This window comes from Enhydra lutris, unplaced genomic scaffold (genome assembly GCF_002288905.1).
Source record: "Enhydra lutris kenyoni isolate GAN:26980312 unplaced genomic scaffold, ASM228890v2 scaffoldscaffold12, whole genome shotgun sequence".
Taxonomy (NCBI): Eukaryota; Metazoa; Chordata; class Mammalia; order Carnivora; family Mustelidae; genus Enhydra; species Enhydra lutris.
Genome location: NW_019154096.1, coordinates 71,094,229 through 71,112,126, shown reverse-complemented (window position 1 = coordinate 71,112,126; position 17,898 = coordinate 71,094,229). Strand labels below are relative to the sequence as shown.

At 48.0% G+C, this 17,898-nt stretch overlaps 1 protein-coding gene across 1 annotated transcript in view; it reads left to right on the top strand.

Moving 5' to 3' along the window:
• The window catches only part of LOC111145037 (fibroblast growth factor receptor 2-like), a 59,672-nt gene that overhangs the window by 24,598 nt on the left and 17,176 nt on the right, over positions 1-17,898 (top strand). The window contains exons 4-9 of the mRNA XM_022499650.1: positions 538-682; positions 2,749-2,945; positions 3,861-3,863; positions 11,920-12,071; positions 15,183-15,304; positions 17,570-17,680. Coding sequence (XP_022355358.1) covers positions 538-682; positions 2,749-2,945; positions 3,861-3,863; positions 11,920-12,071; positions 15,183-15,304; positions 17,570-17,680 — 730 coding nt within the window. The remainder of the gene's footprint in view (positions 1-537; positions 683-2,748; positions 2,946-3,860; positions 3,864-11,919; positions 12,072-15,182; positions 15,305-17,569; positions 17,681-17,898) is intronic.

The following is a 17,898-nucleotide window of genomic DNA, read 5'->3' as shown; positions in this document are numbered from 1 at the left end:
CCCAACGGTAGTCAAAGTGGTGACACGTGAAAATCAGACACAATAGCCCGCCCTGGTTGGTGCCCACAGGGCCGGAAGGACGTGCCAGGTGTCCACTTGGGCGCGTCTCCAGGGTTTTGCTCCCTAATGCAATAAATTCAAGATAGCACCATCCCTTCCTCAAGGTGGGAGTCTGCAGCCAACAGGACCAGAACCCAGCTGGGACTTTTGGGGTGTTTATGCTTTTGGAAAACCATCCCTCAATCCAAAGCAACACAAAGGCCAAGAGAAGGGATCTCTGTGGGTTGATTTTTCCATGCGTCTGATTGCATGCATGTCTAGGTGGTGAAGCCGGTGTGGTGACGGGCCTGTGGCGGCGAGCTGCTCAGTGTCGCTCAGTGTTTCTCGGTTGTGGGCTTTGTGGATGGGCTGCGATCGGAATCTTCTGCTGGCCAGCACCTGCCGGAGCCCCCCGGTGCGATGCCTCATGGTTCCACGGCCCCCTCCACGGTCATCCCTGTGTTGTCTAGCCTTTTCTCTTGCCTCCCTGTTTTCTAGGCCGCCGGTGTTAATACCACGGACAAAGAGATTGAGGTTCTCTATATCCGGAATGTAACTTTTGAGGATGCTGGGGAGTATACGTGCTTGGCGGGTAATTCTATTGGGATATCCTTTCACTCTGCATGGCTGACCGTTCTTCCAGGTACATACTGCTCTTCCTCTCCATGGTTTTCCCCTTTCTGGGTTGATTGCTATAAAATTAACACAGCTTCTGTTCTCAGAAACAGCCCCTTTTATCCCAGCGTAAAGATTTTGCAAAATGTTGAAAATTATCCCCCGGGGATAAGAACGTTGCCTTTGGAAATTCACTTACAATGAGATCCCACACTCACATTTATGATCAAGTGACATTTCATCCTTAAAACCCAAAGGGATCTTAACATTTTCAGTGAGTCAATGTATAAATTCACCCATCCGCAGTTCTCTGAAGGAAGACATGGCAATTACTTTGTAAAATTCAAAGTAATTTTTTCTCATTTCAAATTCCATTTCACTAAAATCCCATATGTACTTTGATCACATGGTTCCACTCTCTCTTTTCAATGATACGTGAATAGAGGGATGTACGTTGGGGTGCCTGGGGAGAAGCACCCTGGCATGTAGGACGTACAGAAGCAGTGTGTTACCTACCACGGGAATCGGTGGCTTTGTTGCATGTTGCAATGAAATGGACCCTCCGTTTGCTTTTCCTGCAAAGCATGCTCGCGCCGACGTGGGCTTGATGTGATTTCCGCCCTTTGGAGAAATCAACATCAGCGAAGCCCTGTTGCTACATGCTGCTGTGGTCTGGGTCTTCGACCAGCATCTCTGTCCTAGTCGAACCTCTCCTGACAACCGCGGTCTACTTTGATGCATCTGTCTCTGTCATTTCCTTTGTGAAGCTGCCTAGACTGGTTCGCTAGCTCATGATGTTCCACTCCAGTTCCTAATTCCTTATTTCTAGAGTAAAGTGCCTACCTGCATGCTTATTTTTATATCTAGTAAAAAGAAATTGATCATTTCATTTTGTGCTGTGCTGCTGGGAGTTTTGACTATCTTGCAAGTATTTTTTTCTGATTAAAATGGATAAGCTTTAAATAATACCATTGCATCCATTTTGCCTTTTGAGTCTGCTCTGTGAATATTTGCTTTGAAACAATGAGATGCCTTTTACTTTGAGCTTGCTTTTACTTGTAGTACTGCATTCTACAGGGGCCTAATTGGCCCTTCTTAACCGATTTGCCTGACAGTACTAGCACATTAACTAAGGACGCAGTTCAAGAAAAATACCATTTGGAAATACACTGCTTGTAGCTCCATGACCACTGAGGACTGAGGAGGGAGCAGATAGTATTTTAAGTCGATCTAAGAACGTGTTACCTTAAGTAATTCCATGGATATGCACACGTCATACCGTTTCTCTTTTTTCTTTTAGAGAAAAGTTGTAGTGACCTCAATATAACCAGAAAACACAAATCTTAAATGGTAATTGACTAAGGGATATTAGAAACGTTCCATGGTATGGATGTAATGATTCTGTATCAAAGGCAATTCGGTCTTTAAATTCAGTGCTTTCATTTGTTCAGTTAAATAATATGCTGGATTGTGTTAAGAAATTTGAAACCTTTCCGGGCCAGCCTACTAGATGAATATTTATTTCATTTCGTACGGACGTGTGTTCACCTGGGGGAAACCACCACGTCACATCTTCCTTTGGAAGGGCTTACCCAAATAGGAGTGGCGTTCCATCTGTTCACATGCGAAAGTGGGCGTTGTTTATATTTAGGAATTTTTAATTTGTTTTGCATCAGAGATCCCCTCGGAAGACAGTTTCTTTCTTTCTTTCTTTCTTTTTTTAACAAGTGTGGATAACTGTCCTATTCTGTCCACACGTGTGACAGAATGTGGCCCCGTAGCCTGCCCTTCGTGTATTGGAGCCAGCCAGTCCGTGACGATCACTGGATTGCAGAGGCCCGTTGCGGCTAGAAATAGTGGCTGCTCGGGCCCTGGTGGTCCAGCGGGCAGCCCTTGGTCACTCACCCTCATTTGGGAGCGGTGCAGGGCAGGCCCATAGCCCATGCCATTCTGCAGCACTGAGGCAATGGGAAGCCTGTCGTTGGGAATGGTCACCACCTTGTGATTCGTTTAGCTGTCCGGGATGTGTCATCAACCCCGTGTCCTAACTCTGTGGCCTGCTTATCTGTTCCTCCCCTGTGGTGTCCACTCCAGCTCCTGTAAGAGAGAAGGAGATCACGGCTTCCCCAGACTACCTGGAGATAGCCATTTACTGCATAGGGGTCTTCCTAATTGCCTGTATGGTGGTGACGGTCATCTTGTGCCGAATGAAGACCACGACCAAGAAGCCAGACTTCGGCAGCCAGCCAGCCGTGCACAAGCTGACGAAACGGATCCCCCTGCGGAGACAGGTAACAGAAAGTAGATAAAGAGTTTAAAGAAATTTACTCCTCCCCGCACGCCCCAGCCAGCCCTCGGCTCTCTTTCTGGGCTACGATATCATCTACTTCTGCGAGCTTCAGTGCGCCACATGCCTCTCAGTGGCTCTCCAGTTAGTGTTTGGGGCTCAGAGAGTCAAATTCTGGTGCATCGATGGGGTCCGCTGGGTCAAGTTCCAAGGGCAAGAAAGTGGGTTGGTGTGAGACTCTGGGAGCTAATTGGCAGGACTGGAAATAACACAGGGAGGCAATGTCCTTGTGTGTTCGAGGCTCAAGTGTAACCGTCTTTTTGAATCATAGGCCACTTTTGTCCCCTGTGATCTAATGCTGTTTTTGAGACAGGCTTATGCCACTAGTTGGGAAGGGAGGGACTCTAGTTCTCTTTGACTTATTATTTTCTTTTTAATCAAGGTCAGAAACTTATGCCCTGGAGATGAAACTGAACTACTGCTTGATTTAAACCAGACTATGATGTCTCTAGTAACTGGGTTTTGGCTCGACCTCTCTGATTCTTAAAATAGACGTGTACGCATATATTATGTGTTATTGTTAATCGTTCGCAAGTGCGGCTGTGGATTTGGTGGTAGAAAGATTTTTATACTGAATGAGCAACAGATTGTTCTTAACCCTGTGTCTGGCCTTGGTGGTTACTTTTCGCTCGTGTGTCCCTCCTGATGGGTGTCGTTTTGCTCTGGAGAGACAGGGCAAGATAGAGCCTCTGCCGCCTCTGCCGTGACCCACAGCTGCAAAGCCGAGTGGGATAGGATATGCTTTGACTCCTTCCTCTGTGTTCCTGAACATGGAAGGGGAAGGCAGATGTGAATGACAAGTGTTTACAAGTCAAGTATTGGAAACTTTGTTCCGATCAAGGAATTTCTTTGGCGGCAGCAAGTAAAATGGCTAACGCGCCGCTCTGTGGTAGCGTGTGCTTTAGTGGAATTTACAGGGCGTCTGTTAAAATTGCAGATTCCCTCGTCTTAGCCCCAGAGGCTTGTCATCCAGTAGATGTAGAATGGGGCCAGGAATCTGTATTTTAAGTGGGTTCTCAGGTGATTCTGAAATGCACTCTGAGAAACTCTGGGTGAATCCCAGCCCCGCCCCCCCGGGACTTCAGGTACGATGACATTTTCTGGGGCAGGCATTAGCACGGATTAGGAACCAGTCGGCCGGCCGCAGCTTTGGCATGGCTCTGGCTGTTCCCAACCCAGCTCCACACTCCTGGCTGAATGGGTCCTTGTTGACTTCTCCGGAGCCGTGAATCAAGCAGCTCTTTATTCTTCTTAGAGGCTGAGCATGGCATCCGGAGTGTGTCAAGTGCAGGTGGTTGCCCAAACTGTGAAGAGCGAGGCAAGTAAAGGTGCCCATTGGGTGACTCCTGCCACCAAGAATGCTATTGTTAATAAAATGACACCACCATCATTCTTGGGGCCTTCCAGAGCAGCAATGATGGGGCCACTTGCCTGACTCTGGGAGAATCCAGTCTGAAGGTGACTCTTCACACGGCCAGGTGGTGCCTTCAGTGACCTTCAGGGGCTATGGCCACCCCTCTCCCTCCCTCCTCCTTTCCAGTTACCTCTGGGCCATTCTTCCAGACACCATCTTGAGAATCTGACCTCAGGGAGTTGCAAAAGGGAGTGGTGTTCCCATCTCTATTATTAATTTTTTTTCCAATAGGGGAAAATGCTACCTTCTGGAGGAAACCTGCAATTTGGTGTAGCTAGACCATTGGCCCGTAATGATGTCATCATCTTTTTCTGCCGCTGTGACAGTGCTCTTCTCTTTACTTAAATATAAAAGACCCAGTTGCCCTTAAAATCTCCTTGACTCAGCCCTATTCGTTGTATTTCTGTTTCTCTTTGGCTCACTGGCCTTTTTTCTTTGTCTCCACTTTGGTTCGTCATTCTTTCTGTACTCTCCCCTGTGGAGCCAAAGGGAACATTAGGTTTTCTCTTTTTCTTCTCCTTCTTCTTCCTTTATTTATCATAATTTCCTGAGTGCTTGATCTAACCCAGGTTCCATGCAAGATAAGACTTGTCACCTTCCAGTGTTATTTGGCCATCATCGTTTAGAATGTAGCTGTCTTGGGTTTTAGCAGCGTCAAGGAGAATAAGAGAAGCAGAGGAAGGTGGGCAAATAGCCATGCCCTGGAGAGGGGGAGGGGAACCAACAGATCTCTGGGAGATTAATTTATTTGGGGGAATGTTGATTATTCATTTGGGGGAATGTTGACACCCCTCATCAACTCTTACGTGTTAAAATGGGTGTGTGTTCTTGACAACGAGCACGGCCCCTTTGGTGGGGAAGGAGATGCCCATCAGGTATCTGGATAAAAGAGGGTTATTGGGCTGTAGCTGTAATGAAAACCCCATAAAGGCTGGCAGATATGTTGATGACAGAGAAAATACCACAGGGATGCCAAGCATGCCTTTACCTGGCGACAGGTGAGCCTGTAATCAGATGTCTTGAGGATGGGTTCTTCCTAGTTACTTGCAAGGCCACTTTTCAGGCTGTATCTGCCCAACCTCCTCTACCACACAGGGAACACTGAGTGTCTTCATGCTGGAGTCCGAGTGTTATCTTCTTGGCCCTGACCCCTTGCCCCTCCCCCAACACACATACACACAACGTCTCACTCAGCTCAGTCCATCATTGTTCTCTGTTTAGAACAAGAGGAGTGGTGTTCTTATTTTTCCTTCTTTCTCTCTCTCTTTCTTTTTTTTTAATCCTTCTGTGAGTGTTTCCTTCTTGACATTTACTAATTTGTCCTGGACTTAACTGTTATAAGACCGACGTTTCAGTTTGTTATTTTATTTGAGTCAAAAATACTTTTTCCTTGGGTAGCTCAGAAGAAATTCCTTGTGTGCCTGTCCCAGGAAGCAGGAGTTTTTTGAGGTTCTTTATGCATTTTGAAGCTTGAGGAAAGGGGGGACCTTTTTGGTTGTGGGGGAGGTGGGTGGCACACAGCATCTCCCCGTGTCCCTTGACCGAGGTTCACCCTGGCTCGGACACCGTGCCAGCCCTTGGCTCGCCCGCTCTCGCTCCTCTGGAATCGGCATGATCAAGGTGGGGGCCAGCCCGGAGAGTGTGTCCTCGTGCGCTTGTCAGTGGTAGTGCAGGTGTCTGGGGCTGCCCGTGGATGGCTGTAGTCATTAGGAGGCAGCCTCTACATGTCCACACGTGTAAGAGAGGGCTCCGCCTTCCCTGGTCGCACACATCACTTGGGCATCGCTGGAGGGAGGTGCGAGGAAATTGTGGAGGTTTCTTTAGGAAGCATGAGCTATTTTGCTGGGTTTGGTGGATCCGGTTTTCAGTGAGTACCTTGACTTTCTTCTCTGGAGCCAGAAGTCTCCAGAGGGCAGGGTGGAGATTTCCCTTTTGCTATAAACAGGTAAACCCATCTCCTAGGTGGGGAGGTACACACGTGCGTGCAGTGCACACTCCCACCACCACTGGCCTCTGAGAAGGGCTATGGGGTAATTTTTGTGAGACTTTAGTTTTGCCATGTTGGTTGTTGATACAGGTGGATCAAGGGCATCTTTTATAACAGTATCTTTGAGGTGAGTGGCATGAGCCCAGAGACCTCCTGAATGGGACAGAAGATGTGGGGGTGGGGGAGGCCTGACTGGGTACAAGGGGATTCAGGTGCCAGTTCTTGGGGCTGCGCACTAATGGTTATTAAACGCACTGAGCCCCGTGAAGGCGGGTTCCACTCTTAGAAGCTCATTCACTGTCTAGCAGCCAGATACCATGATCTTGGCATATTCTCCATGGTTTGGTCAGTCATGGGGTCTAGTGAGACCTCCCTGGTTCCAGAACACACGTGGGTAATGAGACTGGCCATGGGTGGCTCCCTGCACTCTGCCCTTCCATGTGGGCGCCCCCATTGGGCTGCTCTCCCCCTCTCAGCCTTCCAGAGACAGGGCGGTGTGAGATCTGGTTTGGATTTTGACTCCTGGGATCTTCTAGAAGAACCAGCCCATCCACGACTGGGGAGCCATTGCTCTGATGGGTTGAGTCATGGAGTCCAGGGAGCAGCATGGGGGAGGCAGAGACCTGGTGAAGGAGACGAGTGACAAAAACACCTTGTCTGATGACTTAAATTTTGTTATGGAGGGAAACAGAATCCAACCCCCGAACCCCCTTGAACCTTTAACCCAGCCACCTGGTTTGAGGTGGTGAAAGCATTTTGTTTGGACATTGGGGAGCGGCAGGCAGGTCTTACAGCAAAAAGTGTGTTAACTCCTGTTCTGGCTTGGGACTGTGGACCCACAGCTTCGGAGTCAGGAATTAGCATGCACATTCGTCACCGCCCCCCCTTCCGCCTTTGCTTCTGCCTGCCTCGTTCTCTGTGAGGTCCCCTGCCTTGGTTCTAATCTAGTCTAATCTGGTGTGCAGAGATAACACGATTTCTTGGTGGCCCTTTAAAAAGAAAGAAAAAATCACTTCCTTTCTTAATCTCCCCTATAGACTGTGGAAATATACAAAAGGCACATTTCGTTAAAAGCCTGATTTATGGCATGTGTTAAAGAGATTCCGGAAAGTGGGGAGTTGAGTAGAGACTGAAAATACATGCTAGAACGTGCCTGTGGGGACTGAGAATGGCGAAGGCGGTTTATTTTAGGGTGTTCCCATTTATGGCTTGTCTAGCACTTAATGATCGCCACCCATGGAATATTTTCAAATTAGATAGGCTATCCAATGAGGGGAGATCATGGTTTTGTGCAAAAAAAGAGCAGTTTATAATTGAATAGTGCTGCGTTAGGAGATTCACAGGTGGGCAGCGGGAATGACTTGGGGGGTGTGTTTGGAAGGAGAGAAGCTCCAGCGAGATGCCGCGTTGCGTGGAGGCATTGATGAGCCAACGGAAGCATGTCAGCTCGCAGCAGAAACGGAGTGAGGACAAAGCCAGCCATAGTTACAGTCCCAGAGGGGATTTTAAAAACTCAATAAAAATGCATGGAGGTAAAATTAAGATAACACTTCCACGGACAGAGTGACCAAATTCTAGTTTCTTATATTGCTGGCATTTTCTTACCTTTCTCCCCTCCGATTGGTGCTTTTTATAGAAGTATTTTCCAGATTTATACATTGAATCTAAACCTCCACCCTTAATCTGGACAGAACTTTCCTAAGTAATCCTTTTTGTAAACACGATTTTCAGGTTTTTAATAGTCACGATAACAACCAAGTTTGCCAAGGGTTTCCGTTTTGAAAGCTTTCACAGGAAAACCTCGTTGAGATTGTTTGGAGGAAGATGCATACGTGTGTGAACTTCTGCTGTGGGTTTGTGGGCGAAGGTTGCTCGGGTCATAGGTGAGCCGCAGAGCAGTCAGCGTCTGACGGAACGTTAGGTTTTTCTGCTCTTAAGCCCCCTCTGAGCCGTATTTGTCACGAGGATGTTTTTATGCTCCAGCTTTCCTCCTGCTCTGGGACCGACCCCTGACTCCCGGATCCTTTGTTTCTTGGGTTTGCTTTTTCCCTTGCTGGAGCCCCAGCCCACCCTGGCTATGAGCAGAGGGTCTCATCTTCCAGGCCAGTAAGGCAGTCAGCCCTTAATGCCAGTGGGTTTCGTTCTTCACAGGGCACACAGGAAGCTAACATCTCCCACTCGAAACCACCACAGGCTCCAGATCTTCTGGGTTCCCCAGAGGAAGATGCCGGTCATAAGCTCCCTTGGATCTGGGCAGCTCAGGATTCTGAAAAGGTGCTGGGAAAAACTACTGTGGTCTTGGCAAATATTAACTGAGCTTTTAGCAAGCGCCAGGCTCAGCACTAAATGTCTTATGGGTGTGACCTCATTTCACCCTCACGGTGCCCCTGCGGGGTGGGAACTTCCCCGGTTTCCTTCTAACAGGTAGGAGAGTCTAGCTTGGGATGGGTAAATGACTTCCCCAAACTCTCACAGTTGGCCAGCATGGGAATTGGCACATGGCCCCCACCTGATTGGGCCCCCATGTTGTAGATAGTTAGCAGGGGAAGGGGACCAGCTAGGGTGGGCTGCTTGGCCAGGGCTGGTCAGTGGGGTGCCCACGTGGGAGGGTGCAGAGATGCTGCAGAACCCAGCACAGGGGAAGGAGAAGGGCAGTGTTCTCGTCATTTCTACCTCATTTTGGAAATCAAGTCAATGTGTTTCAAATGTGTTTTTCTTGTTAAAGGTGCTATTTCTAAAACATCAGAGAAATACATAGACAAGGTAATAAAATTCAAATGGCTTAGAAAGTTCTGAGGTAGAACAAATTCTGCCCCATCCCTCAGCTATTTGAGTCTCTCTCTGAAGGTGGCCGCTCTGAAATCTCTATCCTTCCTGAACGTTTGGAAATAATGCTGTGTTCTCTCACCCACAAGGGAAGAAATTCTGGAGGACCTCTTCACTCAGAACCACCTCCCCCTGTGATTTCCCCATTGGGTTTCCCCTCCTTTCCACCGATGCCAGCACACCAGGCACCGATGGTGGAATTCTGGAAATCCTGCAGGGCCGGTGGCGAGAGTCTACCTGGCTGGCCTTGCAGAGAGTGTCATGACGACAGAAACTGTTAGAGCGCGGCCTTTTGAGGCCTGTGTCATCTCATCGTGAGGCTGACTTTTACTAGTGTGGTTGGTACTTGTTGCTTGTGACCTTTAAGTACAAGTTCCCATTGTAGTGAATGGTGATTTTTTTCCTCTTCGTGGGGAAGAACTTTCCAGAAAACACCAGCCTCTTTTGGTATCCATAGCACATGGCCTTGAGTCAGTGTAGTGCTCTGTGTTGGGCCCCCCACACTGGAGGGGTGTTCCAGGTTGTCTGTTTGGCCAAGGTGGGGTCCCTGCCTCGGCCCCGGCATTAGTGGGGGCCAGGGGTGGATTCTGGGGGAGTCGCCACGGTCACTACTGTGCTTTCTTCCTTGCTTCTGCCGTTTGAGTGTGTGGACACTTGGGTGTGAGGCTGCAGCTTTTTGGAGCCCAGTCTATTCATGGGGTTCTCTCAACTCCAAAATTAATGATTCTTCAACTCCTTTTGAAAGAAAAAAAATATTTATGGCGCTCACAATAACACGGCTCATACTGTCTGCATAGTAAAATTTAGGAGGGAGTCCCCTGTCAAAAGATTGCTTAGAAGGGTCAGAAATGTTCTCGTGTACGTTTTATTCTTACTTTTTAAAGATTAATATATTTAGGGGTGCCTGGGTGGCTCAGTGGGTTAAGCCTCTGCCTTCGGCTCAGGTCATGATCTCAGGGTCCTGAGATGGAGCCCCGCATCGGCCTCTCTGCTCAGCAGGGAGCCTGCTCCCCCCCGCCCCCCGCCCCGCCGCCTGCCTCTCTGCCTGCCTGTGATCTCTGTCTGTCAAATAAATAAATAAAATCTTTAAAAAAAAGATTAATATATTTAGAGGGAGAGTGAGTGGGGGGACAGGGAGGGAGGGAGAATCCTCAAGCAGACTGTGCTGAGTGGGGAACCCAGCATGGGGCTCGATCCCACAGCCCTGGGATTGTGACCTGAGCTGAAATCTGGAGTCTGATGCTCAACCGACTGAGTCACCCAGGTGCCCGTTCTCTCGTACATTTTAAAACATAATAGAAATTCTGGCTTAAAAATCCCATGCAACTTGATTTCAGTACTGAAAGCAACTTCCTGTTCCTAAAATGATTTCCCCCTCCCAGTCCATTCTTGGGCGTTTCTTGGGATTCCGTCTGCACTAAGGGCAGTTTGGGCTTACCAAGAAGAGAATAAAGGTTTTCCAAATAGGACGTGGCCCAGGAAGTACAGATCTTCTGGTTCCCAGTGGGGATGGTTCAGGTTCTACTTCGTGAACACTCATCTCAACTAAGTTTGCTCACCTGTGTTCCGTCTTTGGCATCTTAATTTGAAAATTACTCATCAGCACAGCTGGGGCGTGCAGTTGACCTGCGCAGTCGTGCAGGGGATAGAACCGGGTGGGGGAGACAGCGGGCTGCTTTGTTGGACCATGTTAAACCTCATGTTCTGACTTTCTTGAGCCCCAGGGCTCGTTCATGGTTTAGAATAAGGTGGTGGTCAAGCAGCCCACGATTGTATCAGGACAGTTCAGTAACTGTCAAAACTGGCCTTCAGGTGGGCTCTGTGCGAGTTTTCCTTTACAGAAACCAGCACAGGGAGGACGCTATGTTTAAGAAGTAACCCTTTTATCAGACGCAGCCCGAAAAGGGTCATGGTGAATGACAAAACTCGGGGAAACCCTTGCTTACCTCAGGTGGGAGAGGAGCTTTGCCATGTGATTATGAATCGAGGATGTAGTTTTTTTTCTCCTTGACTCTTCATCCCTTGTGTCCAGTCCACTCATTTCTGAAGGCGAAGTTGACAAGAATCTTGATTTTCACCGAATGGTCGGTGTCAGCAGAGAACGGCCCCAGGGCCTGGCGTCAGGTGTCCTGGCATTATGGCCCTGGGAGCGAATAGAACGCCCTTCACCTTCAAATCCTAGAGCTAGCTCCTTGAGACATCCGGCTTTTCTTTCCAAAAGGCAGATGAAATATCGAAGAGCGGATTTTCTAAGAAGGTTCCATGGAGTTGCATAGGCTGAGAATTGATTAATGGTCTGAGCTGGTCCACAGGGAGATTGATCGTGCGGGGCTCTGGGACAGATCTAGGCCAAAAGGCAATTGCGAAGCCCGTGGGGTGGTTGCCCTTGCTCAGGTGCTTATTTGGGAGGAATTAGGTCAGAAAGCTGACTTAGATGTTGCTCAGGTACCATCTAAAAATGTTTGCAAATCTGGTCTTAGGAACCTCGGATATGGGTGAAATCTGGTGCTGCAGAGATGGGAGTGCAGAGAAGCTGGAATCCAGTGGTTTGGGGCCTAAATTCTTGACTTTGGCCAGCGCTCCCACTTGTCTTCCTTTCTAAGGATCGAACATCTGGCTGGGCTCTGGCCGGCTGCCAGGCCTCCCAGGTAGAGCCAGGATTACATCTGGGGCTTTGCATTTTGTATCCAGGTTTCTGCCGAGTCCAGCTCCTCCATGAACTCCAACACCCCACTGGTGAGGATAACCACACGCCTGTCCTCAACAGCAGACACCCCCATGCTGGCAGGGGTCTCCGAGTATGAATTGCCAGAAGATCCAAAGTGGGAGTTCCCAAGAGATAAGTGAGTATTTCTATTGGCTGCAGCCCCGAATGGAATCATGTATAAATGGAGTTGCTGGATTGACATGTTCTTTTCCTGATCTTAACTGCAAAGGTCATGTGTGACGGTGTCAGTAGGAACGAGTGAGACTGTAATTCTAAATAACCAACTTCTGAAAAAGAAAAGAATGGATTTTCTCTCTCTCTTTTTATTTCACTGGTTCTTTTAAAACAGATGCTAGGCATGGCTGGTCCCCAACCAAGATAATACTTTCTTAGCACTTTTTTTACTTTTGAGATGATTCAAACCCAGTCACACGGACTTCATGTAAGGCCGTATCCCATTTGTAAAACAGATACAATGTTCCAACTTCTGGTTATTAGAACATGACTCTTCTATAGTTCATTTCTTTGGGGGAAATTAGGTATAAGACATAAATTGTCTGAAGAATCTTCAGTCCATGTTGCTCCTTTTAAGTGTTGTTAATGTGATATGTGGCTGTGAAGGTTTGAATATGGTACCTGATGTCACATTTCCTCTGGTCCGTAATATTTTCTCTATCGGATGATGTGGAGGTGTTTCAATCCGATGTTTAGTCAGAGCACGGCCACCTGGGCTCTGTTGAAGGCATTACTGGGGAGTCTTCATGTCTTGATTTGGCGTCAGGCCCGTGTATTTGGGCTGTCTTGGGTGGGATTTGAATCCTTGCTCAGCTAGCCAGTGGCTGGGCAGCCTTGACTCTGAACTTCATGTTTATAAAATGATGACCATGGTATAGACTTCACAGGACTGAGTACGGTTCTGGACTCATGAGTTTCCCCGTCTTGCGCTCTCCTTCATGTAGTGGTAAGCTAGGGGCTCTGAACCGCAGACCCCAACAATATGGCAGTGCTAGGCAGAGAGTGTGGGAGGCAGACCCTGTGCTCCCGGCACTCTGTCTTCTGGGCGGGACCAGCTTCTAGACCTACCTTCTGCAGTACAGTCTGATGGTCCTTCAAGGCCCTCAGCTCACTTCTGGGGTACCACTTGTAGTCCCTTGAGTCTGAACCGTGGTACTAGTGGAAGGTGGAAATCATGGACTCTCCGTCTACATCACGTCAACTGGGACAAGCTCTTGCCTTGCTTCTCTAGAGCTCCTACTCACCGTTGGTCTTGACATTGGCAGTATCTCCCTGAGATTAGGTCAGAGAGGTGTTTAATTACAACAGAAGAAACTCATCCACCAATGTAGAGGTACCAAGATAAGCTTTTCCAGAGCCTGGGTCTGACGAGCTCTGTTTGGAAAGAGAGGGAGCTTATAGGGCACTGTGATTTTTTTTTTTCCTTTAAATTTATTTATTTGTTAGAGAGAGCACAAGTAGGCAGAGAGGCAGGCGGGGGGCGCGGGGAAGCAGGTTCCCCGCTGAGCAGAGAGCCCGACGCGGGGCTCGATCCCAGGACCCTGAGATCATGACCTGAGCGGAAGGCAGAGGCTTAACCCACTGAACCACCCAGGCGCCCCAGGGCACTGTGATTTTGATTCCCACAACTCCACGCCACTTTTGCTTCCCAGGAGCCAGTCTGGAGATACGAATGTGTATCATAAGCTAGAATCAAATAACTGCCCAGGTCTCACTCTGTCAGGAGGGTTAAGGGAGGTCATTTCCAGTGTGTTCATGTGTTGTAGTGGACAGACCATTCACTTGGTTTTTGAACAAGAACTAGGAGACATCAGAGAAAAACACAAAGAATGGTGTCCTTACCTGGGGAGTGTGGAAAGAGAACAGGGCTGTTTCTCACGAAGCCACCTTGCTCCCTCCTTTGGGTGTACAAGCAGGAGGGCTCCTGCGCACATTCCTGTGCATAGAGGACTGACCTGGGTGGCTGTGATGGGACGTTAAGAAACGACGGCTCTCAGGTTCGGGCCACAGTGCTCGCTGCCCGTGACGCCGCCAACAGTGGACGTCTGTGTGTGCCTAACCGTCCGCTCCCACCTGGGGGGGGGGGCCTGGGTGCGGAAAATGTGAGTGCTAAGCGTTTCAGAACAGAGTTGAGCACAAATGTAGGTGGGGCAGATTTCCAGTGAATGAAGGCTATTTAGAAGAGGTTTATTAGATTGGAGACAGAGGTGGCACAAAGAAAGGATTGTTACGCTTGTACTAACAGGGCAGTGGGACATAAATTAGCCATTTTTCCAATGCAAATGTTTATTTTCTGCCAAGATATTAAATTTAATTTTAGTTCAGGAGAGAAACAGAATGACCTCAGCCTAGCGTACACTGCCCTCAGTGTTTGCTTAGCTTTTGTAAACCATTGTGTACTTAACCATAAATACAGTATATTTACTAAGAGCTGCTAAATACTTTGCTTTTTTGTGCTTAAGTGAAACACACACACACACACACACACACACACACACACACACACATTCATAAGCATTCCAAGGATTTCGCCATTCTGTCGGCTTTTAGAATGTCCAAAGACAATATATGGCCATTAGTAGGACAGGCACCGAGCTTCTGAGCTTAGAAATTAGGAAAATAGTTTATCATGTTCACTCTGGATTTTCTTCATTAACAATTTGGGTAGTTAAGGATTTCTAAACTGTTAGGTCAAGAAAGATTTCCCTCAATTTCTAGAAATGTCTTTGTCCTTTAGGGAAAAATTAGAGATTCCTTGAAATGCGTTTAAGATTCATATCATGTAACTTGGCCAGGAATGTGACCGTAAAATCCACTGGTATTTGAATAATAGTGATTTTAAAGACATCACTTCACAGAGACCAAAAAAGAAGAATAGCTTTAACAGTTTTTCTTTTAAGACATTTTAAATTACGAATATTCAGTTGGCCTGAGATCAGAAGCTCCTCCTTGTTAGCACTTAGGAAAGCTGACCGCCTCACTAGTAAGGATACCTTCCACAAAGAAAATAAATCGTGAACATGAATGTGAAACTTAATAGCTGTCCCGCCTGTAATTGACATTCTCTACAACGTCACTAAGAAAATACTCAAGCGCGTGTATACTCCGGTCTCATTAGTTCCATATGATAAATGCTCCATGCTTTTGCAAGCCGCTGAAAGATTTTTATATTTCGTTCTGGAATTTCCCCTTCACCAGATGCTCTGCGCTAATCCCCTATTTACACATTTAGGCTGACGCTGGGCAAACCTCTGGGGGAAGGTTGCTTTGGGCAAGTGGTCATGGCTGAGGCGGTGGGAATTGACAAAGAGAAGCCCAAGGAAGCAGTCACTGTGGCCGTGAAGATGTTGAAAGGTGCGTGGGGAGGGGGATGGGCGGGGGGTTGGGGAGAAGCCTTATCAAGAATGTTCCTATTGTGGCATGTGAACTCCATCATGGCAGGGGGTCAGAGAGCACATAGTTGACCCAGGGGTTGAGAAGTTTTCAGTATAAATCAGCATCCTGGACAGACGATTTATCTGGAGCTGCGTGCACTTCCAAGAAAGAAAAGCCCGTTTTGTTAGAAAGGGTGGCCTCCCATCCCAGATTGTTCTTGGTCAGCTCCTTATTGATGACCGTGATTTTTTTTTATTCCCACTGTATCTGTATGTGCTTAGAAAAATCAACTCACGTGTGATTGGTTCCTTTAGATGAGTCTGGGTATGCTGAATTTAACTTGGAAACGAAGGAAGGTTGGCCTCTGGGAGGGAGTGAGGAGGCGTAGGGAGAGGAGGACATACCTCTTTCGTAAGGGGAACAACGCAGAATTGACACTGGTCTGGGAGAAGCCCTTGGAGAGCTAATAGGGAAGGAGCGGGATTGGTGGCCTGGCAGAACCTTCTGGAACATGTGAACAGTTAGTGTGTGATGTGGATGTCACATGGCGTTTGTGGGATGACCGCCCAGCCCTGCTTCATGCTCATGTCCAAGGAGCTTACAGCACTTCCAACTGTCAGCTCCGTAGTATTCTCTTAGGAGAGGAGTTCCAGGGAATGGTTCTGTTACAAACCCTATTGTTGGGGGCTGAGAAAGGATGGAGCTTTTCCTGTGTGTCCAGGCAGAGATGCCTGTTCTTGGATGTGGGTGCCTGTCCCATCGTGGATGCTTCTGGAGTTAGGCTTTTTCTTTCTTTTGTGGGCTCTCTGTGATGGTCATCCTGTCCTTCCCCAAGTGGGGAGGTAGCAGGGTGGAAATAGTATTAAAAAAAAAAAAAAAAAGGAATTTTTTTAAGCTGTTGATCTGAGTGGCTCTTTGGGAAGCTTGGGTGTTTTGAGCCCTTCACTTTGGGATTTGATGCGAGGGAGGCCCGTGCTAGCAGCTCCACGTGCCTCAGCTCAGCTGCACCAACAGAGGTGACCCTCTGGCTTTTGTCCTGCATGGCTGGGGTCTGCCTGTGTGCCCTTGCCCCCCTGTGTGGCAGGTGTAGGCAGCTGTGTGCCCCCAACAGCCAGCCTCAGCAGCCCCTGGCCACTGACCATGGCCAACGTGGGGAAGGCCTAGGTTTCCAGTCTCTCTTGGCTGAACTTTTATTTGGTTTTTGGAGCTCAGAATTAGAGATCTGAGCGTTTGTTTCTCTGGGTATAATCAGGCTGGCCTTCCCTTTAAGGGTGGAGGCGGGCATCGGCCCCAGAGCCCTGTGGAGACCCTGGCAACTCTTACAGGCAGTGGGTGGCTCACGTCAGGACAGCCCTCCCCGTGCTCCAGCCCAATGCGTTGCTCATTCATTTGTGAAGTTAAAAAACTTTTGGCCACATGGCTCCTATGCATTTCTTTATCTCATTTTTTTTTAGTAAATGCAGAGTTTTTCATATCAAATGAACTCGAAGGGAGGCCCATGGGGAAGAGTCTTGCCACTCTCCAGAAGCTATGAGCCCATGAATGTGGGACCGAAGCTGTTTTTCTTGAAATTGGAGAGCAGAGGTTTATAAAACTTCTATTTTTTTAGTTCGGGACTCAAAGACCTCTTTGGAAGGCATGAAACTTTGCCTGCTCAAAATGCACACGCACGCACACACACACGCGCGTGTGCGCACACACACCCACACACTTTTGTAAACACTTACAAGGTGCCCTCTGAACCTGTCTGTGACTTCTGTAAGGGCTCGGATTAGTGGCATTTGATCTGGAGAAAGTCTGTTGATTTGGGATGCCCCATTCCCCTCTCCCTCCTCTTCCTTTCTATTGGACTCCCAGTTGCTTTCAGGCACCTTGAAGTTCGATACGGTTTTTTGGAGGCACCGTAGATCTGCCAGAAGGTGGACTTGCTTCACGATAAAGTTAAACACCCCCACACTCGGGGGGGTTGCTAGAAAAGAATTGGTCTTAGCATCAGAGCCTATATTCTCATCCTGACTTTTGACCCCACTGACCCCAAATTAGCTGTTTGACACGGATCAGGGCAGTTCCCTGTCTGGGCCTTTGCCCCCTTACCAATAAAATGAGGGAGATGATTTAGAAAGTGTTTTCTGGTCCTAAAATTCAATTTCACGCTGTTTCCACTAAGTTTCTGGCAACTAGCAGCAGCTGTTGATGGGTTAGAGGAAACTACTAACTGGTTTTTAATTTACCTAATGTTTGTAGATGATGCCACAGAGAAAGATCTTTCTGATCTAGTGTCCGAGATGGAGATGATGAAGATGATTGGAAAACACAAAAATATCATAAATCTCCTTGGAGCCTGTACTCAGGATGGTGAGTAGGAGGAAAAAATGCTTTCATCCAAATAATTTGAGCTTCAGTGTTAACATCATTTTAGAAACGGTTGGACTTTTGGATCTTGCTGCTAGGCACCTCAAGGGAATGTTTAAAGTTCTCTTTCAAATCCCCTTAGGAAGATGTTCCTGGCCGTGAACACAAAGGGGACTTTGTGACTGTACAGGGGGACCGGGGAAAGGTAGGCGTTGAGAGGC